The 21,269-nt window shown below is 48.9% G+C and overlaps 1 protein-coding gene and 1 long non-coding RNA gene across 2 annotated transcripts in view; one reads left to right on the forward strand and one right to left on the reverse strand.

The window, feature by feature from the left end:
• The first annotated feature begins 1,042 nt into the window (after positions 1-1,042).
• On the forward strand, positions 1,043-12,075 carry LOC110132780 (uncharacterized). Its single transcript, XR_011481893.1, has 4 exons — positions 1,043-1,081; positions 1,493-9,948; positions 10,065-10,240; positions 11,316-12,075. It is a non-coding gene; the product is annotated as an uncharacterized lncRNA (long non-coding RNA).
• The window catches only part of PLB1 (phospholipase B1), a 127,174-nt gene continuing 108,725 nt past the window's right edge, over positions 2,821-21,269 (reverse strand). The window contains exons 51-59 of the mRNA XM_020886318.2: positions 18,108-18,159; positions 16,958-17,038; positions 15,368-15,433; positions 14,736-14,830; positions 13,456-13,537; positions 12,527-12,625; positions 11,786-11,881; positions 4,716-4,790; positions 2,821-3,213 (exon numbers count right to left, since the gene is read on the reverse strand). Coding sequence (XP_020741977.2) covers positions 3,010-3,213; positions 4,716-4,790; positions 11,786-11,881; positions 12,527-12,625; positions 13,456-13,537; positions 14,736-14,830; positions 15,368-15,433; positions 16,958-17,038; positions 18,108-18,159 — 850 coding nt within the window. The 3' untranslated portion in view covers positions 2,821-3,009. The remainder of the gene's footprint in view (positions 3,214-4,715; positions 4,791-11,785; positions 11,882-12,526; positions 12,626-13,455; positions 13,538-14,735; positions 14,831-15,367; positions 15,434-16,957; positions 17,039-18,107; positions 18,160-21,269) is intronic.

Consider the following 21,269-nt stretch of genomic DNA (forward strand, 5'->3'; position numbering starts at 1 on the left):
AGCTTACTCGCTAGAGATGACTGAATTCTTCAGACCAATTGGAAGCACAAAAACTTACAGTGCCATCACAGCCCTGTGATGATAATATGTATCCCTGTTTTTCTAGATCACATTTTATTTTATATCACATTTGCAGTTCAGCCCAATTTTCAGCTAGAATTGTCTATGCTGTATTTTTGGTTTATTCTCCTACTCTGGAAACCAGTATTCATTTTGATGAATGTTCCGTTATGGAATGAAACCATAACTCTGGGCCAATTAACACTTTCTGAGTCTTGAGTTTCTCGTCTGTTTAAAAAAAAGGGGGGGGATGATCAAAGGCATATGGAAGCTTAATTGTGCACCATTTGTCTGTTGTAGTGTAAACACTGTATGTCAACTTTTATTGGCTTTATTTTTCTTGTACCAATCTTTTCCTAGTAGCATTCCGTCCCAAATCAAATACAACCTGATACTATAACTGTTATAACAATATAATCATATTAATTCCTTGTCCTTGCCATAGTGTCCCCCCTAACCTGACGATATCTGGCTCAAACATCCTCATTTTCTGGACAACATCTTTCTTGTTGTCCTATATACACACCATACTCATTCATCTCTCTACTTAAATGGAGTTTTCCAGTCTCCATGACCCCATTCTTTTTAGCCTCTAACCAAAGCATCTCTTCATCCTTCAGAACTGAAATTTCCATATCCTTTATGAAGGCTTTTGACCAAGTGTAATCCACATGGATCTTTTTTGATGCTGAGTTCAATTTCCTGGGTTGGGAGGATCCCCTGGAGAAGGAAATGGCAACCCACTCCAGTATTCTTGCCTGGGAAATTCCATGGACCGAGGAGCCTGGCAGGCTTCAGTCCACAAGGTTGCAAGGAGTTAGACATGACTGAAGGACTAACGCTTTTTTTCCCATCTTTTTTGAATGAAAAAGTCTCTATGGAAAGTATCATGGAGTGTAGCTTTCTTAGGATTTGGTGACTTTGCTCCTGGTATGGCCATGGTTGTCTTCCTAACTAGACTGAACATTTTCCTGGGGGAGAAGGGCATGTTCCAGTGTATATATACTACCACTGGGTTCAAGTAAGTGTTCTCATGTATTTTTAAATTTTGGCTTTTTAGCATATGTTTGGTGGGAATGTGGGTGGGTTTGTAGCTGAGTCCCTCCAGAGGGGGTTTCCCTTTATTTCTCCAAAGTGTTCCTTGGTTCCCCGTGTGGGACCACATCTTTCATAAATTTTTCAGACTGGGGGCTCCTAGATTACTCAGGTAGTATAAATTTCAATCCCAATCCAAGTGAGGGTAGACTTGTGAGTTTCATGGTTCTTTGAAGTAGGAGCTACTGAAATGGAAACTTGGGAATTAAAAAAAAGTTGAATTCTTCAACCTCATGGGTTATCTTGGTTGTTATACTGTGTTAAGCCAAGAACACAAGCTGGGATGTGGTCATTCTGTAGGGTGTGTGATTATTTAGTCATTGTTTTTTGTCCACAGGAAGAAGTGAGGGAAGGTATACTGCTTCCTCTTGTTCAGAAGCAGAAATTGAAACTAGAAAACTGGGACTGGGAGGTCCTCTGGAGAGACTATTCATTTTTGCTAAAGAGAAACAAGATGAGGAACATCCATGAGTGGAAGGCAAGTAGTCTTCATCCACACATTACTCCCAAGTCCCCAAACCCATCTTCGAACCTCTAAGTCCCCAGTAATCTAGACCCTAACTCAACTCTTCATAGAAGAGAAAATGACCCACTTTCATGGGTGCAGTGTTTTAGAGGAACAGAGAACTTTTATACAGCTTCTGTTTGTTTTTAAAGCAAGACTGGGAGACAGGCAAAATACTCTTATTTCCATTTTTCCATTGTATAGATGAAATGTCTGAGAAACTGGGACTCAGGTTGGTAATGGGGTTTGGTGAAAGCCACACATTCAGATGATATATTCTTTGTCATCTCAGTCTTTGGGATCAGAAAGGTACATAGATCCTGATGATAATGGACTTTTGCTTGTTTTTTATGGAGGTGAAGTTCCCATGACATATCATTAGCCAGTTTAAAGTGAGCAATTCAGTGGCTTTTAGTACATTGACAATGTTGTGCAATCACTAGTTCTGTCTTCAGAGTTTTTCATTATGCCCTCCCTGGGTTTTTGTGCTGAATAAAAGAGCTTATCTGTGTATGAATTCAGCTGAGGGCCTTGCCCCTGGTAGGGGCTGAATGAAGGGAGGCTGTGTTAACAGACTGTCTACCTCTCTCATAAACTTGATAGTGTAGAAAGAGGGATTCTTTCCTAAATGTAGTACCTCGAGAAAATCAGGTTGAGGATATATGAAGTGTTCATGTCCCAATCCTTTTGTAAAATGACATTTCAAAATTGCTCTCTTCTGGGAAACCTTTCCCCAGGAACTCCTATTCTCAAGTGAAGACACATTTACCTACTGCTGCCCAGGACTGAATCACTCGGTCACAGAGCATCTTGTCTTTTGAAAAGAGTTCATCTCTGGGCCGGGCCGTGACATGCACAACGTTGGAGGTACTACAGTACTCTGCCTTGCCCTGAGTACAGAAATGTGCATAACAGATGTGTGTTGGATTGTACCCAGTGGTGGCCGGCAAGCCCCCACATTCCAGCCATGGTGACTGGCATTTTCCCCACATTTGAAATAGGGTTTTGGTGATGGAGAACGGGCTTGTAAGGTGATGGTCTAGGCTTGTTTGGCCGTCCCTTGGGCAGTTCTGGTTGAGACAGGACACGAAAGTTTCCAGCCCCAACACCTGCAGCACACAACAGGTGGAAGGTGAGCGCTCCAAGCAGGCAAACTCAAGAACAGAACAGCTTTGGCCTTTATTTAAATGCACCAATTCCAGGAGGATAGGTCCCAGGCCCCAGGAAGTCGTGACTATCCATTTGTCCTCCTGTGTCCTGGCGTTGGAGTGGCCTCTGAAGTGGGGAAAGGGGGACTGAGGTGGAGGGTTGGGGAGTTCAGAATGAGAGCCCACACAAGGCTGGCAGGCCTAGAAGCTCATGGTATTCAGACTTAGGGGAGAGTTTTCCTTCTGGCGACCTCTTAGGGCTCTCCAGGTCATCACTGCACCAACACCAACCACCAGGCCGCCTCCTGCCGCCACTGGCATGGCCCAGGAGAGCACTGGGGGTTCTGTGTCAGCCTGGTCTTGGAGCAGCTGACTGTTCTTCAGGGTGCGGAGATAGGGGTTCTCCTGTGGAGGAGGTGAGAGTTCTGGGTCAGGGACCGGAAAACCACCCATCTGAGGCTTGTGTGGTCCCCATCCCAGTGAGGGAGCAATGGCCTTGTTTCCACAGCCTATCTCTTGTTTGTAAAGCTCCTTCAGCCACACTGAGCCCAAGCCCCTTGAATGAGGAGGGGTATCCAAAGTGGATACCGTTTTGGTTTTGGTTTTTGGTTTCTCACCAGCATCTCCTTTCCTGTCAACTCAGTTTTGAATGATCAGGAACTGATAGGTGACCCATGGAAGGGAGACCTGGGCTTGCTGGCAGAGCCCCTACCTCTCTTTTCTCTAGGCCTCCACTGGAGAGCTACTTCCCTCCTCCCATCCCAGGGGTGCCTGTGAATGGGGAAGGTTGGTGTGGAAGGACAGCTGGTTCTGGAGTGGACTAAGCATCCCAAATGCAAACGGTCTGCCTCCCTGGATCCTTTCTGTTCCCCCGGTGAAGGCTGATGGCATGCTGGCATGTGTTGGGAGCTCAGAGAGTGCCTGAGGGTTGAGATGTGATGTTGTTTGTGGCCCATGTGGGGGACGAGAAGTGTTTAGAAATAATCACATCACCAAGGGGCCTGGGTCAGGGCTTGGGAGAGGCAGGCAGAGAAAAGACACCAACACTGGGGTGGGAGTATAGAGGAGATAGGGTGAACAACAGCAGAGAAGGGGCAACACCTGGGCCTTGTAGGATGTGAACATTTTCCAAAGGCGGAGATGAGGGATGAGCCTCCAGGGGAGCAGATGGCGGAAGTGGAAGCACAGATGGGGGCCATCATGGGTTTTGTTTGGGAAGCGGTTCCGTTTTCCAGGAGCGGAGTTGTGTGTCTAAAGTGATACAGGGAGGTGGGTCTCCAGTCTGGACTCTCTTCGGTGGGACATGGGGACCAGGGAAAGGTTTCAAGCAGTCTTGACAAGACTGGAATTTCTTCCAGGTATGCCACTCTGTGTCTGGCAAGATTACAGGATAGACAGAGAAGAGCCAGGGAAGGGGGGCTTTGTCAGTGGTCTGGTGAAGGGTGTCTGGGCCTGGACACTGGGAGTGCTGGCAAGCCAGAAAGATGATGCAGGCACCCAGCAGAGACATGGTGTCTTATTTCTCTGCCTTGCAGCCCCCAGTACCAGGAGCATGCCTGGTGTGGGAGGGCTCCTTGGTGCATGTTTAAGGCAGAGGATGCCTCAGACCCTCTGGGATCATGGTGGGTGATGAGGGTCTGGCCAGTGTTTGCTCATCTGCCTCCCTGGGGCCTCGTCCTGCTTCGGTGAGCCTGTGCTTTCTCCCTTGCCTCACTCCTGGCTGATCGCCTGAGGACCTGAGAAATGTCAGGGGCAGGCAGGGGAGGTGAGATTTGAGAAGGGTGGTCGTGAATGACCGTGTCCGATGGTAGAGCCTCCCAGGGGACTTTGGTGCCTCCAGGTGGCCAGGGCCCTCCTCCCCCAGCTCAGACACCTGCTGCATACCAGACAGAAGGGATCTTACTCACAGCAGAGGGGCACTTGAGCTTGGTTCGGCTGTAGGTGAAGTTGTTGGAGGTGGTCTTATGGCCCACGGGTTCTAGCTGAAGAGAGAAAAGGAAACCTTGATTTCCTCCCAGGCTGAGCACTCCCCCGCTGTTGGAGGGAGGAGTATCTCACACCAGGTTCCCGCTTTTGCTGAAACCAGCAAAGGGGCAAGACCCACGGCCGACATTCACCACCCTGAGGCCAGAGCTGGACCTGACTTCTGACTCAGAGATTGACAAATCAGAGGCCATCAGAGCAGAGGGACCCCGAGTTCGTATCTGGGATTTACTGCGGAGGACACTGAGACCCAGGGGAGTCTGAACCGTTCAGAGGCCTCAGCGAATGATGAGTCAGGGTAGGAGGAGGCAGGGCTCAGGACCTCCATCTCCTGCATCCCTGTGGGTGGCTGTGAATGCAGATACTCTGCATTTTCAACTTTACAAAATGGTGATGAGCATATTTCCCAACTTCTTGAAGTGTCTGGGGATAGTCAATTTCAGGAACACTTTGAAAATGCACTGGTTACCATGACATCATTACTACGCTTGACTTGTTGATCCTTAAGAAATTGGAGCTTTCTTGCTTGAGCTACTTTTGTGTGTTTTTTGTATAGATGAAAAGGTTTACTTGAAACCTCCTGGGGAGCAATTATGGTTCAGGTTTAGCTTAATGCGTTTGAACCTGGGACCTTCTGAGAATGAGTTGGAGGCTGCTGTAACCTCCTCCCCAGCATCTTTAGCCAATACCCTGCCCTGTGACACATGGCCTGCACCAAGGAGATGGATCCCTGGCACTCACCTATCCAGACTCCATCCTGAACATCTGACCTCCACCCATCCCATGATCTGCTCCCCGCCTGTTCCTGACCTCATCAGTTCCTGATACCCAGGTACTGCTCAAGAGGGAAGTGCAAGTCCACGATGCCAGCTAAGACCACACCTGGCCCAGGACCTTGCTTTTTGTTGTCTTAAAGCCTTTTTGTACCTGTTTGTTAGTAACAATTAGGGGAGGACAGGGTGCTCTGGTCCTGGGAGAGATGCTGCTGTGAGTGGACAGAGCACAGTGGGCTCATGGGCTGGGGTCCTGGCTCTGCTAATAATGCTGTGTGGGGCTAGGAGGACTCCAGAACTGCCCCAGGGTTAGGGGTGGGGCATTAAACTGTGACTGGACAGCTCCACATCTGGTGTCTGTAAGCATCAAATGAGAAGATGAAACACGTGTGAGCAGGAGGTGGTTTATATAGGTAACAAAGCATTATTTCTGTTGTAACAGAACCATCTAGAGACAGAACAGATGCTACAGATCAGGTTGGCTGACTCCCAGTGATATTCCAGGAACCTAGGAACTAACTGGCGTAGAGGAAGGTGATAATCATATGGTTTTGATGACTGCATCCATTTCTGTGTTTCTACTGGTTCTTTGGGCTTGGTACACAATCTACTGTATCCTCTGTCTCCCAGGTTGAATCCCCTGCCACCTCTCCACCAGCTGCCTTCAACTTTTTTTTTTTTTTTTTTTACTGCCTTCACTCTTATTCCCTATAGTTCTAGAAGGGTAGTTTTTAGCCCCTGTTGCACTTCCCAACAAAGGAACATCTAGTCAAAGCTTTGGTTTTTCCAGTAGTTATGTATGGATGTGAGAGTTGGACTATAAAGAAAGTTAAGCACTGAAGAATTGATGCTTTTGAACTGTGGTGTTGGAGAAGACTCTTGAGAGTCCCCTGGATAGCAAGAAGATCCAACCAGTCCATCCTAAAGGAAATCAGCCATGAATATTCATTGGAAGGACTGATGCTGAATTCCAATACTTTGGCCATCTGATGCGAAGAACTGACTCATTGAAAAAGACCTTGATACTGGGGATAATTGAAGGTGGGAGGAGAAGGGGATGACAGAGGATGAGATGGTTGGATGGCATCACCGACTCAATGGACATGAGTTTGAGTAAGCTCCAGGAGTTGGTGATGGACAGGGAAGCCTGGTGTGCTGCAGTCCATGGAGTCGCAAAGAGTCAGACATGACTGAGCGACTGAACTGAACTGCACTTCCCAATCTTCCATTCTATCTGTCTCTCTCACTTGACTCAAGTTCTGGTCAAGGTCACCAGTGATCTCTATATTGCTGGATTCAGTGCTCACTTTCTTTTTTGTCTTGCTTCACTTTTCAGCAGAATTTGTCAAAGTTGATGCTTCCTTTTCAAAACACTTCTCTTGGCTCCCAAGATACAGCACTGTTATTTCCTTCCCCCCTCCTCCTTCTGTCCTTCTCATCTGTTGCTAGACCGAAAGTTGGAAGAAAGCCCCAGGGTTTGGTGGTTTGCCCTATGCTTTTTTTCCCCTAATCTTTTTCTAGGAGCCTCTCAGTCAATTCTGTGGCCTTGAATGGCACTTTTAGGCTAATCATCCCCACATTCTCTCTCCCCTCCGCCAAAATCTCCATTGCTGACTCCCTGAACTCCAGAATCATACATTTAACACATTTCCTGATTCCTTCAGGTGGACTTCTGGAAGGCAGCTCACAGTGACCATGTCCAAAATAAGAACTTTTGATTTTCCCCTCCCACCTGTATTTCTCTCTATGCACCTCAACTGTCCACCCAGATTCCTTGATCCCAAACTGAAGAGTCATCCCTTATTCCTCTTCTACCACCAACCAGTCCAAACCACATCCCAGATCCAACGACTTCCCTTCTCCACTGCCATCCCGTGGTCTCCGCCACCTTCACCATCCTGGACTTTCAGCAGCTTCCTAATGGTCAAGTTCCTCTCTTGCTTCCCTCCTATCCATCTCTATGTAGCAGCCAGAGGGTAAACCAGGTCGCATGGCTCCCCTGGTGAAAGCCATCCAAGGAGCCAGCCCTTGCTCTTGTCCACCTCTGACCTTGCTTCCTTCCCTCCAGCCACACTGGCCTTTACGCTCCTCACACACTTCAAGCTCATTCCTGACTCCTGGCCCACACAGGTCCAGTTTCCTCTGCCTGGAACACCCTGGCCTGAGACCTCAGCGTGCCTGGCAGCCTCTTGACATTCAGTTCTCAGTTCACATGTCACTCTCCAGTGAGGCCTCCCTCTCCCCACCATTTCTCTTTGTCACAGCACCCTGCTTTAATTTTTTAAAAGCCCTGAATGTGGTCACAAATTACCTTGTTGATTATTTTTTTTCATCTCTTTTTCCCACTAGACTGGAAGCTCCCCAAGAGCAGGACATCTCTTTTCCCCAGCACCTGGGGCAGCCCCTCTGGCATCGTGGTGCTCAGGAAATAGTGGCCTAGTGGATGGATGGATGAACTGGAGTCACACAGACCTGGAGCCCACAGGAAAGGGAGTTGTATTTGCTAGAACCCACCTTTCCTAAGGACAGATATGGTGGCTACAACAATGTGGCAAATGACAGGACTGAAACAGGATGGGTACCAGGGGGCTCTAGCCTGCTCTGGGGACTTGGAGAAGGCTTCTTGTTGAAGCTGGCACCTGAGTGCCAGTGCCAGTGTTGAGGTGGGTCAAGGCTAGCGAGGGGAAGGAGGCAGAAAGGGCAGCCAGAGAGAACGGGATGAGCAAGGGCAAACACACAGAGGCAGGAGACAGCATGGGTGGTGCAGGAAACTTCACTCCTTGCTGGATTGCCAAGTGCAGATCACTTGGTAGAAGTGGCTGCTGGAGAGGTTAATTGGGGCCAAGACCCGGAAGGCGTGGTGTGCCTGGCCTTTCTTCCCCAGTGAGGGGCCAGCCTCGGACATTTGAGAGCAAGGGCGTGACTTGGTCATATTTCATTTATGGAGAGCATGTGGTTGCCCTGTGGAGAGGAGATCTAAGGCAGTAGTTCACAAACCCTATGCAATGATCACCTGGGGAGCATCTAAAAGGCATTGAATCTAGATGCTACCCCAGACAAAGTCAGAATTTCTGGGGATCAGGCCCAGGCACTGTTTTCTTTTTAACTGAAGCTAACATACATATAGAAACAAATATAGAAAATGAGTCACTGATAAATTATGACAAAATGAACATACTTACATAGTCAGCATCCAGGTAAGGAACAGAATACGATCAACACTCAAAAGCTCCCTCCTGCTCTCTTCTAGCACTATCCACGTCCCAATAAGACCATGTATATATCTGCTTGTTTTTGAAAGTTATATATATAGTTGTATGTTGTTAAAGTTTTAGTCTCATTGCTGTGAGGTTATTCTATTGCATGAATGTGCTGTTTGTTTACACATTCTGCTACTGGTAGACATTTGGGGGTCATGAATAGTGCTGCTATGAAAATTCTTGTCCATCTTTTGGTGAAATGTATGTATACCTTTCTGTTGGGGATATACATAGGAGTAGAATTGTTGGGTCATAGGGAATACGTGTGTTCAGCTTTAGTAGATATACAAAGTGGTTGTAGGTATTCATTATTTTTAAGAGCCCCCAAATAACTGTAATACACAGCCAGAGCTGTTTTAACAGCTATAAGCCTTGGAGATAGGGACGCCAATTAGGAGGCTAGCATTGTCTCCTGATTTGTGTTAGGGGAGATGCCCAGGGAGATGTCAATGTTAGAAGAGATTAAGATTTCCACAAAAGAGGGAGCAGGCAGCAGTGGAGGAATAGTTATCAGAAAAGAGGCAGCGAGACTGTTGGTAAGAAGAAAAAAGAAAAAGGAAGAGAAAAACATGCCCTAGTGCTGTTTTAGTTTCTGGCTTTGCAAAAGTCTCTGAAAAAGGAGGCAAAAACTGTTCCTAGAGGAGGGGCATGAGCTAGAACAGTTTCAAGAGCGTCTGTTGCCACAGTGGGGCACCCAGGGTATCAGCCAAAGCCTGCAGACACTATGTCATAGGACTCTAATTATGAGACATGAATTCACCGGTTACACATGTGCTTATCAGGCTGGTGCTGTAGCCAGGATGCTTGGTGATTAGACCTGAGTTCTAATCCTTGTTCTGCCACTTGCTGGCTGTTTAACCCTTCACAAATTGTTCCATGTCTCTGTATTTTAGTTACAGAGCATTCTGGCTTGATGACCTACCTCTAAGATCCTCTCCAGTTCTATTGGTTTGTCACTTATTTTATGTCACTCTAGGGGTGAAATTCCAGGAAGAAGATGACCTGAGAAGTTGGCACGATGCTGTAGGTTTATATCTGAGATGCTTTTGGAGGAAAATACTGGACTATGTAATTATTCCCACAAGTCATATAGCACAGGATAACATACTCGTAGATTGTTTTAGGTTTGTTTTGCTTTGTGTTTGCTGTTTTTTTAAATTTGGGGTATGGCTGGGGAGCTATGAACAGTCTTGTGGTAGTAATAATATGTCTCCATGCTGCATTTGCCTTTTGTTTTCAGATCTAAATCCCTTCCACTTGCTTTTATGAAACAGAAGCATGTAATGGGAAGACCTACTGAGCTGCTTTGGAAGAGAAAGGCCAGAACTACATTAAATCGTGCAGAATGAGACAGGTCCTGTAATGCTCAAGTCATCAATATGGCCATCGGTCCCAGGAGACTCCAAATACCCCCAGGTAGGAAAACCATACCCTGATGGGGACACTGGGAGGGAAAGGCCAAGGGCTTAGCATTCCCACTCCTCCTTGGAATCCATGGATTCCCCCAGGGTTGCAGGGGGAGAAAAGAAACCATGCAGAGAGATCCAGGCTTTACTGGGGCAGAGGTGCAGGGTGGTTAAAAGCATGAAGTTGAATGACTCAGTCACTGAAAGACAACTGGACTTCAAAGCAAAATATCATCAAGAGAAACACAACTGCTCCCAGGAATTATACTGTTTTAACTTTGATTTAAAAAATCCACTGTGGAAGTAGGGTTGGGAGAGAACTCAAAGTGTTCTAATTGCAATTCCCAGTCCTGGACGGACAGAGATGACGAAAGTTCCAGGAGTGGGCAGACTGTGATGTCAACAGGAGGAAAACACCAGGAAAACACAAGCAGAGGGAGGTTGAGCCTGCAATTAAGTAGGCCAAGGAGAAAACCTCCTTACATGCTGTTCTGAGAGGAGGAGGAGGAGGTGGTGTAGCTAAGGAGAAAGTCAATATTGTGAGTCAGCCGAGGAAGATACTGGCCACGCTGGCGGAGCTGACAGGTGTGGGAATGTTTGCATAGTGGTGCCTGGCAAAGTCACAGTGGGCCTGAAGCTGCAGGGAAAGGAGCAGGCGTGTGGATGGTTTAATCACTATGGGAGAAAGGAGAGAACATGCAGGTTGGGGTGGGGATTGGGTTACCCGCTGAGCCTAGATCAAAAGAAGCCAGTGGACTGGAAAGGCATTTCATTTGCTCTGCACAAGAGGATACAGTGCTCAGGGTTACTTGTCAAGCCTGCAAACATAGCTGACTTTCCAGTCATGAGTGGCCAGCTCTAAAGGGTAGAACAAGGCACAGGGCTGTGGCCCCTGGGCTGTACCTTCATTTCATTAGGTCCCCTTTTCCCCCCACCAGAAAGGACTAGGTGGCAGCCTGGGAAAACTGGCTGAGCGGCTCTTTTTAATGTTTAAAGAAATAACAGTAGGGAGTGTGGGGATTATTGTGCTGGATGCAGTACACACATTATCTCTAAGATCTGTGTCACTTTTGTTGTTTTTGTAGATACAGATACGGATGGCCAGTGTGTACATAGTCATTCAGTCATGTCCGACTCTTTGTGATCTCATGGACTGTAACCTGCCAAGCTCCTCTGTCCATGGAATTTTCTGAGCAAGAATACTGGACTGGGTTGCCATTTCCTCCTTCAGGGGATTTTCCTGACCCAGGGATCGAACCCTGCATTGGCAGGCAGATTCTTTACCACTCACACCACCTGGGAGGCCCACAAATGGCCAGAAGTGGGCTCAACAGCCCAAGATCACACAGTAAAGGGTTGATGCTGATATTTTCATCTAGTCTATCTGATGACAAAGTTATCCCCCAACAGCACTGAGAAATTACAGAAATACATGAGCTGCCCTATTGAACTCTGGGGAGAAAGGAGCCATATCAACCAATAGGTTTTTCTTTGTGGGAAAGAGTGTCCTCGGCTGTACCCGTGACCCAAGCCCACTCGACCCTTAGGTACTGACCATGTTATTCCAGAGAGCGATGGCCATCTCTGCATGCCCACGTTCTGAGAAGTGGAAACAGTCCTCGGAGAAGAAGGTGAGGTCAGCGTCCCCTCTCTGTGACCAAAGGAAGGGGGTTATCTTCTTGAGCTGAGAGCACTGCTACCTGCCCAACCCCTCTGCCCCAGGCAGTGGCACCCTGGGCATTCCACCTTCCATCCTTTCCTTTCTGCTGCCAGCTGGCTCAGATATTGATGGAGAAACTACCTAGTTTTGGAATTTTTATGTTTTAAAAATTTGTAGCAACCTAATTGTTGTGGCTAAGTTGTGTCTGACTCCTCTGGGACCCCATGGGTTGTAGCCCATCAGGCCCCTCTGTGCATGGGATTTCCCAGGCAAGAATACTGGAGTGGGTTGCCATTTCCTCCTTCAGGGGCTCTTTCTGACCCAGGGATTGAACCCAGGTCTCCTCCATCGGCAGGCGGATTCTTTGCCTCTGAGCCACCACGGAAGCCCATAGCCACCTACAGTCCATCATTTTTCCTTCAGCATCCCTGCCCTAATAGTTGAAAAGAATATTTTGGGGAAGCTTTCATTTTATTCCAACCTGGCAAATATCAGGGCCATACCTGGGGAGCTTGGTCACTATTAATTTTCACATTTTCTTTCCAACTACATCTAAGTTCAAGTAATACTCAAAACGGGGGGAAGGTACATTCCCCAAGACAATGGCCGCTATACACGTGCCCCCCAGCTGCTCACCTTGTTCAGGGGGACAAGGGTGTTTTGGAAGAAAGGTTGTACAACCACGGCGAAGTCCTCACGCTGCAGGTACTGGTAGGAGAGTGTGGACAGGGCACTCTAGGGATGGGGGGAGAGGTGTTCAGTCCCACAGCGAGGCTGGACAGACGGGCTGTCCCTGAGGCCTCGGGTGGGTCATGTCAGGGCCAGGAGACCCAGAGGAGCTGCTCTAGTGCACAAGCATCCACCTAGGCTGCACCAGGCATGGACACCACCCTGCTCTCACTGCATGAAGAAGTGGATTAGAACACGGGACTCCAGTCCCAATGGGGAACTTTTCAACACCAGCTCCTCAAAATGCCTTAGACCTTAGGATGAGTATCCACAGTCTTGGCATTGCTTAAGTGCTCAAAGGTGGACTGTAAAAGGGATAGACTAGCTGTGCTCACCCTCAAGGAGCTGGTCATCCATCTGTGAGATGTAAAAGTCAAAATCATGTATGGCATTAGGGTCAGTGAAGTGCTGACTGAAGTTGCCAGCAGGGAGCTTAGTCAAGGGATGCTTCTCAGAGAGGTAAGAAGACAAAATTCTGAGGTGAGATGGACGCGCTGCAGAAAGGCCCAGGCGGGCAGGTCCGGGGAGAGGACAGCAAGAGCAGAGACAGACATGAGAAAGTAAGGAGGGAGGGAGACCAAGGGCAGTGAACACAGCCCATCTCTCCTCGGCGGGGTGAAGGAGTGATGCCTCCTCTGAGAGTTGAGAGGAGGGGTTTCTCCCAGCTTCCCTTCTGATCTTCTTACTCCCCTCCCCTGATGTTGGTTTACCTGGACACACATTTCAGGGGCTGTGATCTCCCTTTAGGAAGTGGCCTTGCTCTCAGCAGGCCAATTTCCCAATCCTGCTTCAGGAGTAAAGAAGAGGGTGGGGAGGGAAAGGGGGGACAGGGTCACCTGGAAGTCCCAGTTCACTGTCTTCAATTCTTGCATCTCTGGCAAGTTCTCCTGGGAGCCTTGGAGGCAGGTGCAGTTGCTCCTGTGGGGTGAGGAGTCCTGAGGCTCAGGGACCCTGGGAGGCTGCCTCCACCCCCTCCATCCACACAGGTGCCCCCCCCCCCCCCAACACAGACTTGCTGCCTCTTGGGCCAGGGTCAGAGAAGCATGACTCAGGTCCATGAGATCCAGACGGTGCTTATATTAGGAGAGACGGCAGAAGGGCTGGCAACAGTGCCTGGGGCTCCTGTGGACAGGCCGTCCGTTTCCTTGGCCACCTGACTATTCCCTAGCCTGTGGCTCCTGGAGTTTCTCCAGGGGGGCTGGGGTTTTGGGAAGATTCCCAAAGTGGACCAGCCTTTCTTCCTCATGTTCCCGAGGCCTCCCTTCTCTACCTTCAGCTGCTGAGGACTCTCCTGTAGGAAGATGCTCTTGGGCAGCACTGGCTGCTCTATGCATGGACCAGGTTCCAGGCAAGATTGGAACCAGCTGGTCACCTTCCCAACAAATCCATTTGATCCCAGATAGGGCTTCTTAGCCACCCCATAGAATCTCCTCCCCCAAAACAACCGTCACAGGAACTCTGGGCAACCCTCTGGCCTTAAAGAGGGCAACTTCCTGTAGGGTCAGAGCTGAGCTTTAACAAATTCCAGCCCAACCGAGATTCTTGCATGATGTAACTTAGCTCTAAGCCTGGCTTTCAAGGCCAGTCCTAAGAAGCACATTATAGCTACTATTTCCTGAGTGCCTACCCAAGGGGGACCATGCACTTTACATGTGTTTCCCCTAGATGTCACCGCTACTTCCCCAGGAGATTTTTACATGTGAGGAGTAAGAGGCCCAGAGAGGTTGTGTGGTTTGTACAAGGTCCCACAGCTTCTAAATGGCAAAGCCAGGATGTGAGGCCCAGTAGAGCTGTCTCAAAAGCTCGTCGCCTCGTGCTGCCTCTAAAATGGAACAACTTGCTGAAGTTGGGGTTTGGCATCACAGAAATTCTGGAGCCCTCACAGATCATTTCCAGAAGGGCAAAGTAAGGTCCAGAGAAATGAAGCAACTTGCATACAGTAGGCATTCAATAAGGTAACAACACTTTAGAATGGTTTTTCAAGCCCCTGGCTAATTGCTGATGTTTGCCCCTTGGACAGGACTGTCTGGCTCTGCCTGTCTCAGTCTCACCCGCTGGCATCTGATCCCCATTCTCCCTAGATGCCCTCGCCTTGGGACCACGTCCATCTACTTACTGGGCTGCCAATGGCATGACACATTTTCCATCTTGACCCTGGTGCAGGTCAGCCAGCTCCATGACCTCTACCACGTTGATGAAAGTCCGTGGAAGCTGCGGAGAGTAGAGAGGATGGGCTTCAGTAGTCCCCAGGCACTTATTGGGGAGCAGAGCTTACTGCTGGAAGGAGGTTGAGGGATCATCTAAAGTCTACTTCCCCCTCCCCCAATTTTACCAATAAACTGAGGCCCAGAGAGGGAACGTGCCTTATATTATCTCATGGAATGGTCTTTATTGGCCCGACTTTATAGATTAGGAAACTGAGACCAAGTCAACTTGCCCAAAGTCACATGGCTAGGAAGCCACAGTGTCCAGCTATAAGTCAGGCCAACTGGCTCCAGAAGCAGGCTCTTTGCCACCCAACCAAGGCAGTCAGATCCAGTTAGATGCCACCCAACAGAGAAGCTTGGCAGCTGCCTCCCTCCCATCCCATCCGTCCGGGTGCCTGCTCCTGGGGGACTCTGTGCAGTGTGCATCTCACTGAACCCAAGTCCTCTAGCTGCGCTCAGGGAGCGACCCCCGGTGAGCCAGCAGGCAGCCTGGTTGCTGGCAGGAAACAGGACCCGGGAACGTGCCGCTGGGCCTCCCTACCTGCGTGTAGAGGATGTCCAGGGCCTGCCGGATGTACTTAACATACTCCTCAGCAGAGCGGGCCTCCTGTGAAGAAGGAAGGGGCTCTGCTCAGCTCCTGGGAGGAGGGGGAGGAGGTGGCCTGATGCCCAGCACAGGCGGGTCCTGCACCAGAGGGAAGCCCAACCCTCGTTGCTGATGGACACAGTCTCTGGTAAGAAGTCACTCCTTGGGAACTTCTCTGGTAGACAGTGGATGCCAATGCAGGGAATGTGGGTTTGATTCTTGGTTAGGGAACTAAGCCTACATGCTGCAACTAGCAAGAAACCAGTGCCCAGCAACTACGGAGCCTGCTTGCTGCAACCAGAGAAGCCTGCAATGAAGAGCCCACACCCCATGACAAGGACCCAGCAAGGCCAAAAAAGAGGAAAGGAAAAGATATCCCTTGATGCCTACTAGGTACCATCAACGGCCCCCACCCCACACTGCTCCATGGTATCTCTAACCCAGATCCTGATAGTGCTGGCCCCCCTGCCTGGGACCCTTTGCACTGCCTCCCCATCACTTCTACCCTTATAACTCAGCTTGAGGGTGTCCTCTTCTGGCCCCTCTCCCAACTGGAGGCTGATTTAGCCCCTTCCAAAAACATGGCCTGAATCCTGGTGGTGGCCCCAAGTCATTTCCACAAAACATTGCTCTCAGGAAGGTAAACCTGACTTCGCATGAAGACAGATCTTCTGGGGTCACTTCTGGCTTCCTGGACCCCATGGAGTGTAGGACACAATGACATTTAAAACCCCATGGGGTTGGATTACTTCTTCCTCTAGTCTGGGCAGAGAGGAAGAGAGGTCCCTGTGTGGGGGAGGCTGGTTCTCATCTAGAATTTGGGGACTGTCTCTCTGAGCCACAAGGAATGATAAATGTCTTCTCCCTGCTGCCTGTGACTGTCAAACATTCTAGCACAACCTCTGAGTTATGGCAGCTGCTTTTTTTTTTCCTGGCCAAATAAAATATAGCTCATCCTCAACTTAGAACAAGATGAATTCCAGAAGTTATTACTTCCCAAAGTTTGTAAGTCTGGATGTATTTCCCCATAGAAACAAGGTTAGGAGTGAGTTGGGTTCACAGGCTGGCTGAAGGCGGTTTACACATGGTGTCCCCGAAGGGCAGTGAGCCAGGGATCAGGATTGGTTCAACTGTATCAGCCATATTTATGACATTGTTTCAGCCTCCCCCTGCAACCTCCTCACCCTGAAGAAACACTGAAAAAATGGGCAGAGACTCCAAACAGGTGAGTGGGCTCCCTGGTTATATACTGGCTACCAGAGAACAGTAATTAAGGGTGTAAGAGAGACCACCTCAGCAGTGCCTGAGAGTGGGGACGTCCAGACACGTCTGGAATCAGGGAACCAACGCAGCAGACACGCAGCAGTGGGGACGGCTGGCCTGTCCTGGCCTGTGTGAGCCAGGCTGTCTGGGCAGACTCAGGTGCCTGGGAGAGCCGGCCAGGGTGCCTCCCACGAGGGACGTCCCAGCCTGGGTCCAGACAGTGACCTTGGCCAGCAGCTCCCTTCTCAGTTCCATCCCGCAGGGGGCTGGTCAGGGGCCTACCTGATTGTCACAGTAATGGCACAAGTCGTTGCTCCCAATGAAGAGCGTGATCAGCTTCCAGTCTTTCTGTAGGTTGATTTTCTGAGGGGACAGAAGAGCCCACTTAGGCCTTGGTGGGGGGGTGGGGGGCATATGCATGTGCTAGACACCCCTTCCCCCCAGTGCCTTTCATCCTCTGTCACAGTGGAGAGAAGATATCAAGTGGAGCTCCCTCGTCCTCACTTTGGTGCTGGTCAAGGACGTGTGTGTGTGTGTGTGTGTGTGTGTGTGTGTGTGCGCGCGTGTGCTCACTCAGTACAGAGAACTTTTTTCCCTTTGAGATCTTAAGAAAGCTGAAGTCCAGGAGGAGGTGGCTTGTATTAACATTTGAGGCTGGGTAAGATTGAGAGCATGAGGAGAAGGGGGCAACAGAGGAGGAGATTGTTGGATGGCATCACTGACTCAATGGACGTGAGTTTGAGCAAACTCAGGGAGACGGTGAAGGACAGGGAAGCCTCGTCGTGCTGCAGTCCATGGGGTTGCAAAGAGTCGGACACGACTTAGCAACAGAACAAAAAATGTGATCCAAAGGCCTTCCAAGGAGCCCAGGGCAAAAGACGCAACAAGAAGCAAAAGCCCAGAGCTGCCTGGGGCTAGGGAAGGGGACCGATTGAACAGAGAGGTGAGGAGGGGGCTGGAGAGGTTCTAGGGAGCCTGCTTTCCACTCAGCAGCCCCATAATAGGAGTGCTGCCAGGCAGTGAATTCCAAGGCATAAACCCAGAGCATTGGAAAAAGTGCTGGTGAGGAGGTTTAGAGGGGCCGAGTGAGCAGGAAGGAGGAAGGATTGGAATGAGAAGCCTATTTTTAGAAGCCAAAGTTTACATAATAGGTTTGGGAAGCCAGCTCTTGGGTGCAGTGGAAAGCTGCCAAAGGCCAAGGCCTGCCACCTCCACCAGCTCTCTGCTCATCACTCCGGCAGACGGCCTGGAGGGGAGGGTACCTAGGGAAGGAGTGCAGCAGAGATGGCGTCTTGGTGGCAAGACCTGCTCATCTGGTCCCTTGTAAAGACGAGCCAAGAGATTGAACTGCAGCAGCGCAAAGGGGGCTCATTCAGGGCCACTTGCACCCACCCCAGCTAAAGACAGAGGGTGGCCCGGGGCCTCTACTCACAGGGCTGGTTTTCATTCGCTCCACGAGGTCTCGGGCCTGGGCTGGCATGTCCCTGGGCAGGAGAAGAGAAGGCAACATTAGAGCTGGTTCACGAGCAAGGGCTCAAGCTGTAGGATTTGGGCCTGGCGAGGAGATGTTTCAGGAAAAAAAAAATGTTATATAAAGACCTATTCCTTCAGAAATATTGAAAGGCTTTCAATTCTCAAGAAATCTCAACCTATGAACAAAGATTTCCTGTGGGCGTTGGAGCCCCAGTTGATCCTGACTCTGCCATGGGGCTGACACGCACGTCACCACCCGCTTCTTCAGGCCTGGTCCTCTGAGGCCACTTCGGCAGCAGGAATGGTGGTGGGGGGCGGTGGCGGGTGGGCAGTGGGGATCTGCTCAACCTTCCCGTCAGGGACATTCCCTTATATTTCATCCAGCTCTTTTCATTGCAGGCTGAGCCTGTTCGGTTCTTATTTGGCTGCCTGTCTTAAAAATAACCTTTTGTATATTTGAAAAAAGCCATCACCCCAAATGATCCCTCAGCTTCCTCCTTTCCAGGCTTCATGACTCCTTCAACCCTTACCTCTAAGTCCCAGTCTCTCTTCTTTTAATCCTTCTGTTTTTCTTCTCTATCATTCCTTTGGATTTCCAAATCATTCCCCATCTCCTCACTTTCCCCGCTGGTAACAAAAACAGGATGAGGGAGACAAATACCGACAGGGCTAGTCCTCACTTCAACCGCTAGATGTGTGCCATGAATGCTTCCGGGTTAGAGAGAGGCATGCCAAAGGAACCCTACTCAGCAATCAAGGAGAATGAACTAGTGATACACATAACAACAGGGATGTATGTCAAAATAATTTTGCTGGGTGAAAGATGTTAGACAAGAAAAGAGTACATGGACTTCCCTGGTGATCCAGCGGCTAAGATTCTGTACTCCCAATGCAGGGGACCCGGGTTCGATCCCTGGTCAGGAAACTAGATCCTGCATGCCACAGCTAAGAGTTTGTATGCTGCAACTAATGATCCTGCCTGCTGCAATAAAGACCAAAGATCCCATGAGTCACAACTAAGACCTGGCGCAGCCAAATCAATAAATATTTTTTAAAAAAAGAGTACATCATCTATGGCTCTGTTTCTATAGAGTTCTAGAAAATTAAACCTAATCTATAGTGACAAGAAAGCAGGCCAGTGGTTACCTGGGTCCCAGGAAGTGAGTGGGGTAGAGACCAGAAGGGGCAGGAGGGAGGGATTGATTATAAAGCAGCATAGGGAAACTTTTGGAGGTGATGGATATATTCATCATCTTGATTGAGGTGATGGTTTCATAGGTATATGCATATAACAAACTGATCAGATTGCACCCTTTTAATATGTGCAGTGTGAAAGTGTTAGTCACTCAGTTGTGCCCCACTCTCTGTGACCCTGTGGACTGTAGCCCATTAGGCTCCTCCATCCATGGGATTTTCCAGGCAAGAATACTGGAGTGGGTTGCCATTTCCTTCTCCAGGGGATCTTCCTGACCTGGGATTGAACCCACGTCTCCTGCATTGCAGGCAGACTCTCTACCCTCTGAGCCACCGGGGAACTGGGGCAGTGTACTTATGTCAATTACACCTCAATAAGGCAATTATTTAAAACAGATGTGCATAACAGAAGGCATACAGCAAATGGAGGCTTCCATGGAAGGAGTCATAAAAGAAGAACTGGTACAGAATGGGCATTTTAAATATTTGCATGTCCACAATGAGCTGGGCATGTGGCCAAGCATACATGTATGTATATACCATTTCTGCCATGTTTCTCATTTATTCACTCAGGACCATATCTCATATGCTATTTCTATCATGGGTATGTCAGAAAGTCATAAAGCCTGGCTTGGTTAAAGGTGACCACAGAAGTCTCTGTAATCTTTTTACAGGTTCGAGATATGAACATGGGTATTTGTGGGTGATAAGCCCTCCAGAACACTAGCGGAAGCCAGGAATGCCCTCTTCTCCCCTCTCCCTAGCCAAGTTCTTCCCACGCTTCAAGCTCAGAGCAAGCCCTAGCTCCCCTAGGAGCCTTCTCTCTGGGTTTGTTTACCCACACCTCCTCCCTTTCCTTTTTCAGTCTTGGTGCACAGAGCCATGCTTTGGGAGCTATGGGACCAGGGATCCCCTTCCAGCTCTGCTACCAATTTGCTGTGGAGCTCACCCAAGTTACGGAACCCTGCTAACCTTGAATTTTTTCATCTTTATACAAAGAGGCAAGACTAGATGGTTTCTGGGGTCCCTTCTGGGTCTGTACCTGTCTGTAACTAGACTGCCCAGTTCACATTTTACATTTTTCTGTTTTCTGAGTACAAAATCATTTCAGTCTGCAACATTGCCAGAAACAATACTTCTTCCCCCCAAAATTATTTCCTATTGGTTTAGGCTCCTTAACTAGACAGCAAGCTCTTTGTGGGCAGACATTTAGTTCACTTTTTGATTCTTCTCTATCTTTTAGTAACAGCCATGGGGCTCAGTCCTTCCCAGGTGCTCAGTGAATTCTTGCTTATTGATTGATAGAAAGGAAGTTTGATCTTGAACGAAACTTTGAAACAAAATACCCTAATGACCACCAACTTTTTTTTTTTTTGGCATACATATTATAAACTAGGTGGGTTATTGGTCTCATTGAATCTTTGTGCCAGCCAAGGAAGTAGGTACTATTAGTATCTCCATTTATAGATGAGGAAACTCAGGTTCAGCGATACTAAGTGACTTGCCCAAGGTCACACAGCCAGCAAGGCTGGGGGCTGGACATAGATAATCTAACCACAGGTCTCATTATCCTGGTTGCTCTGCTGTGGGCATGCATCTCTCTCTTTAGGTGAACTCATCCTTTTCCACACCATGCCACGTGCCACAGTGCAGATAAGGAAGGCTCAAAGAACGGTGCTCCATCCTTGCTTACTTAAGCTGGCTAATGGCTTGCTGTCCTTTCCCCTAACACGGGACCTCTGAGAGCCTAACAAGAAGCTGCATGTGTCAGCCACTTCCCCTGCCACTCCATATTCTCACGGAGGCAGCAAGAAGCAGTGAAATAGAAAAGGCAGTTTAAGAGAAGTGAAGCAAGAAAGGGGAAGAGGGCTTGAACGTCAACAGACTAAAGAATCAATTCCTGGTTAATGAAGCCTGAGCTCTATAA

The sequence above is a fragment of the Odocoileus virginianus genome, chromosome 2, assembly GCF_023699985.2.
Source record: "Odocoileus virginianus isolate 20LAN1187 ecotype Illinois chromosome 2, Ovbor_1.2, whole genome shotgun sequence".
In the NCBI taxonomy this organism is placed as follows: Eukaryota; Metazoa; Chordata; class Mammalia; order Artiodactyla; family Cervidae; genus Odocoileus; species Odocoileus virginianus.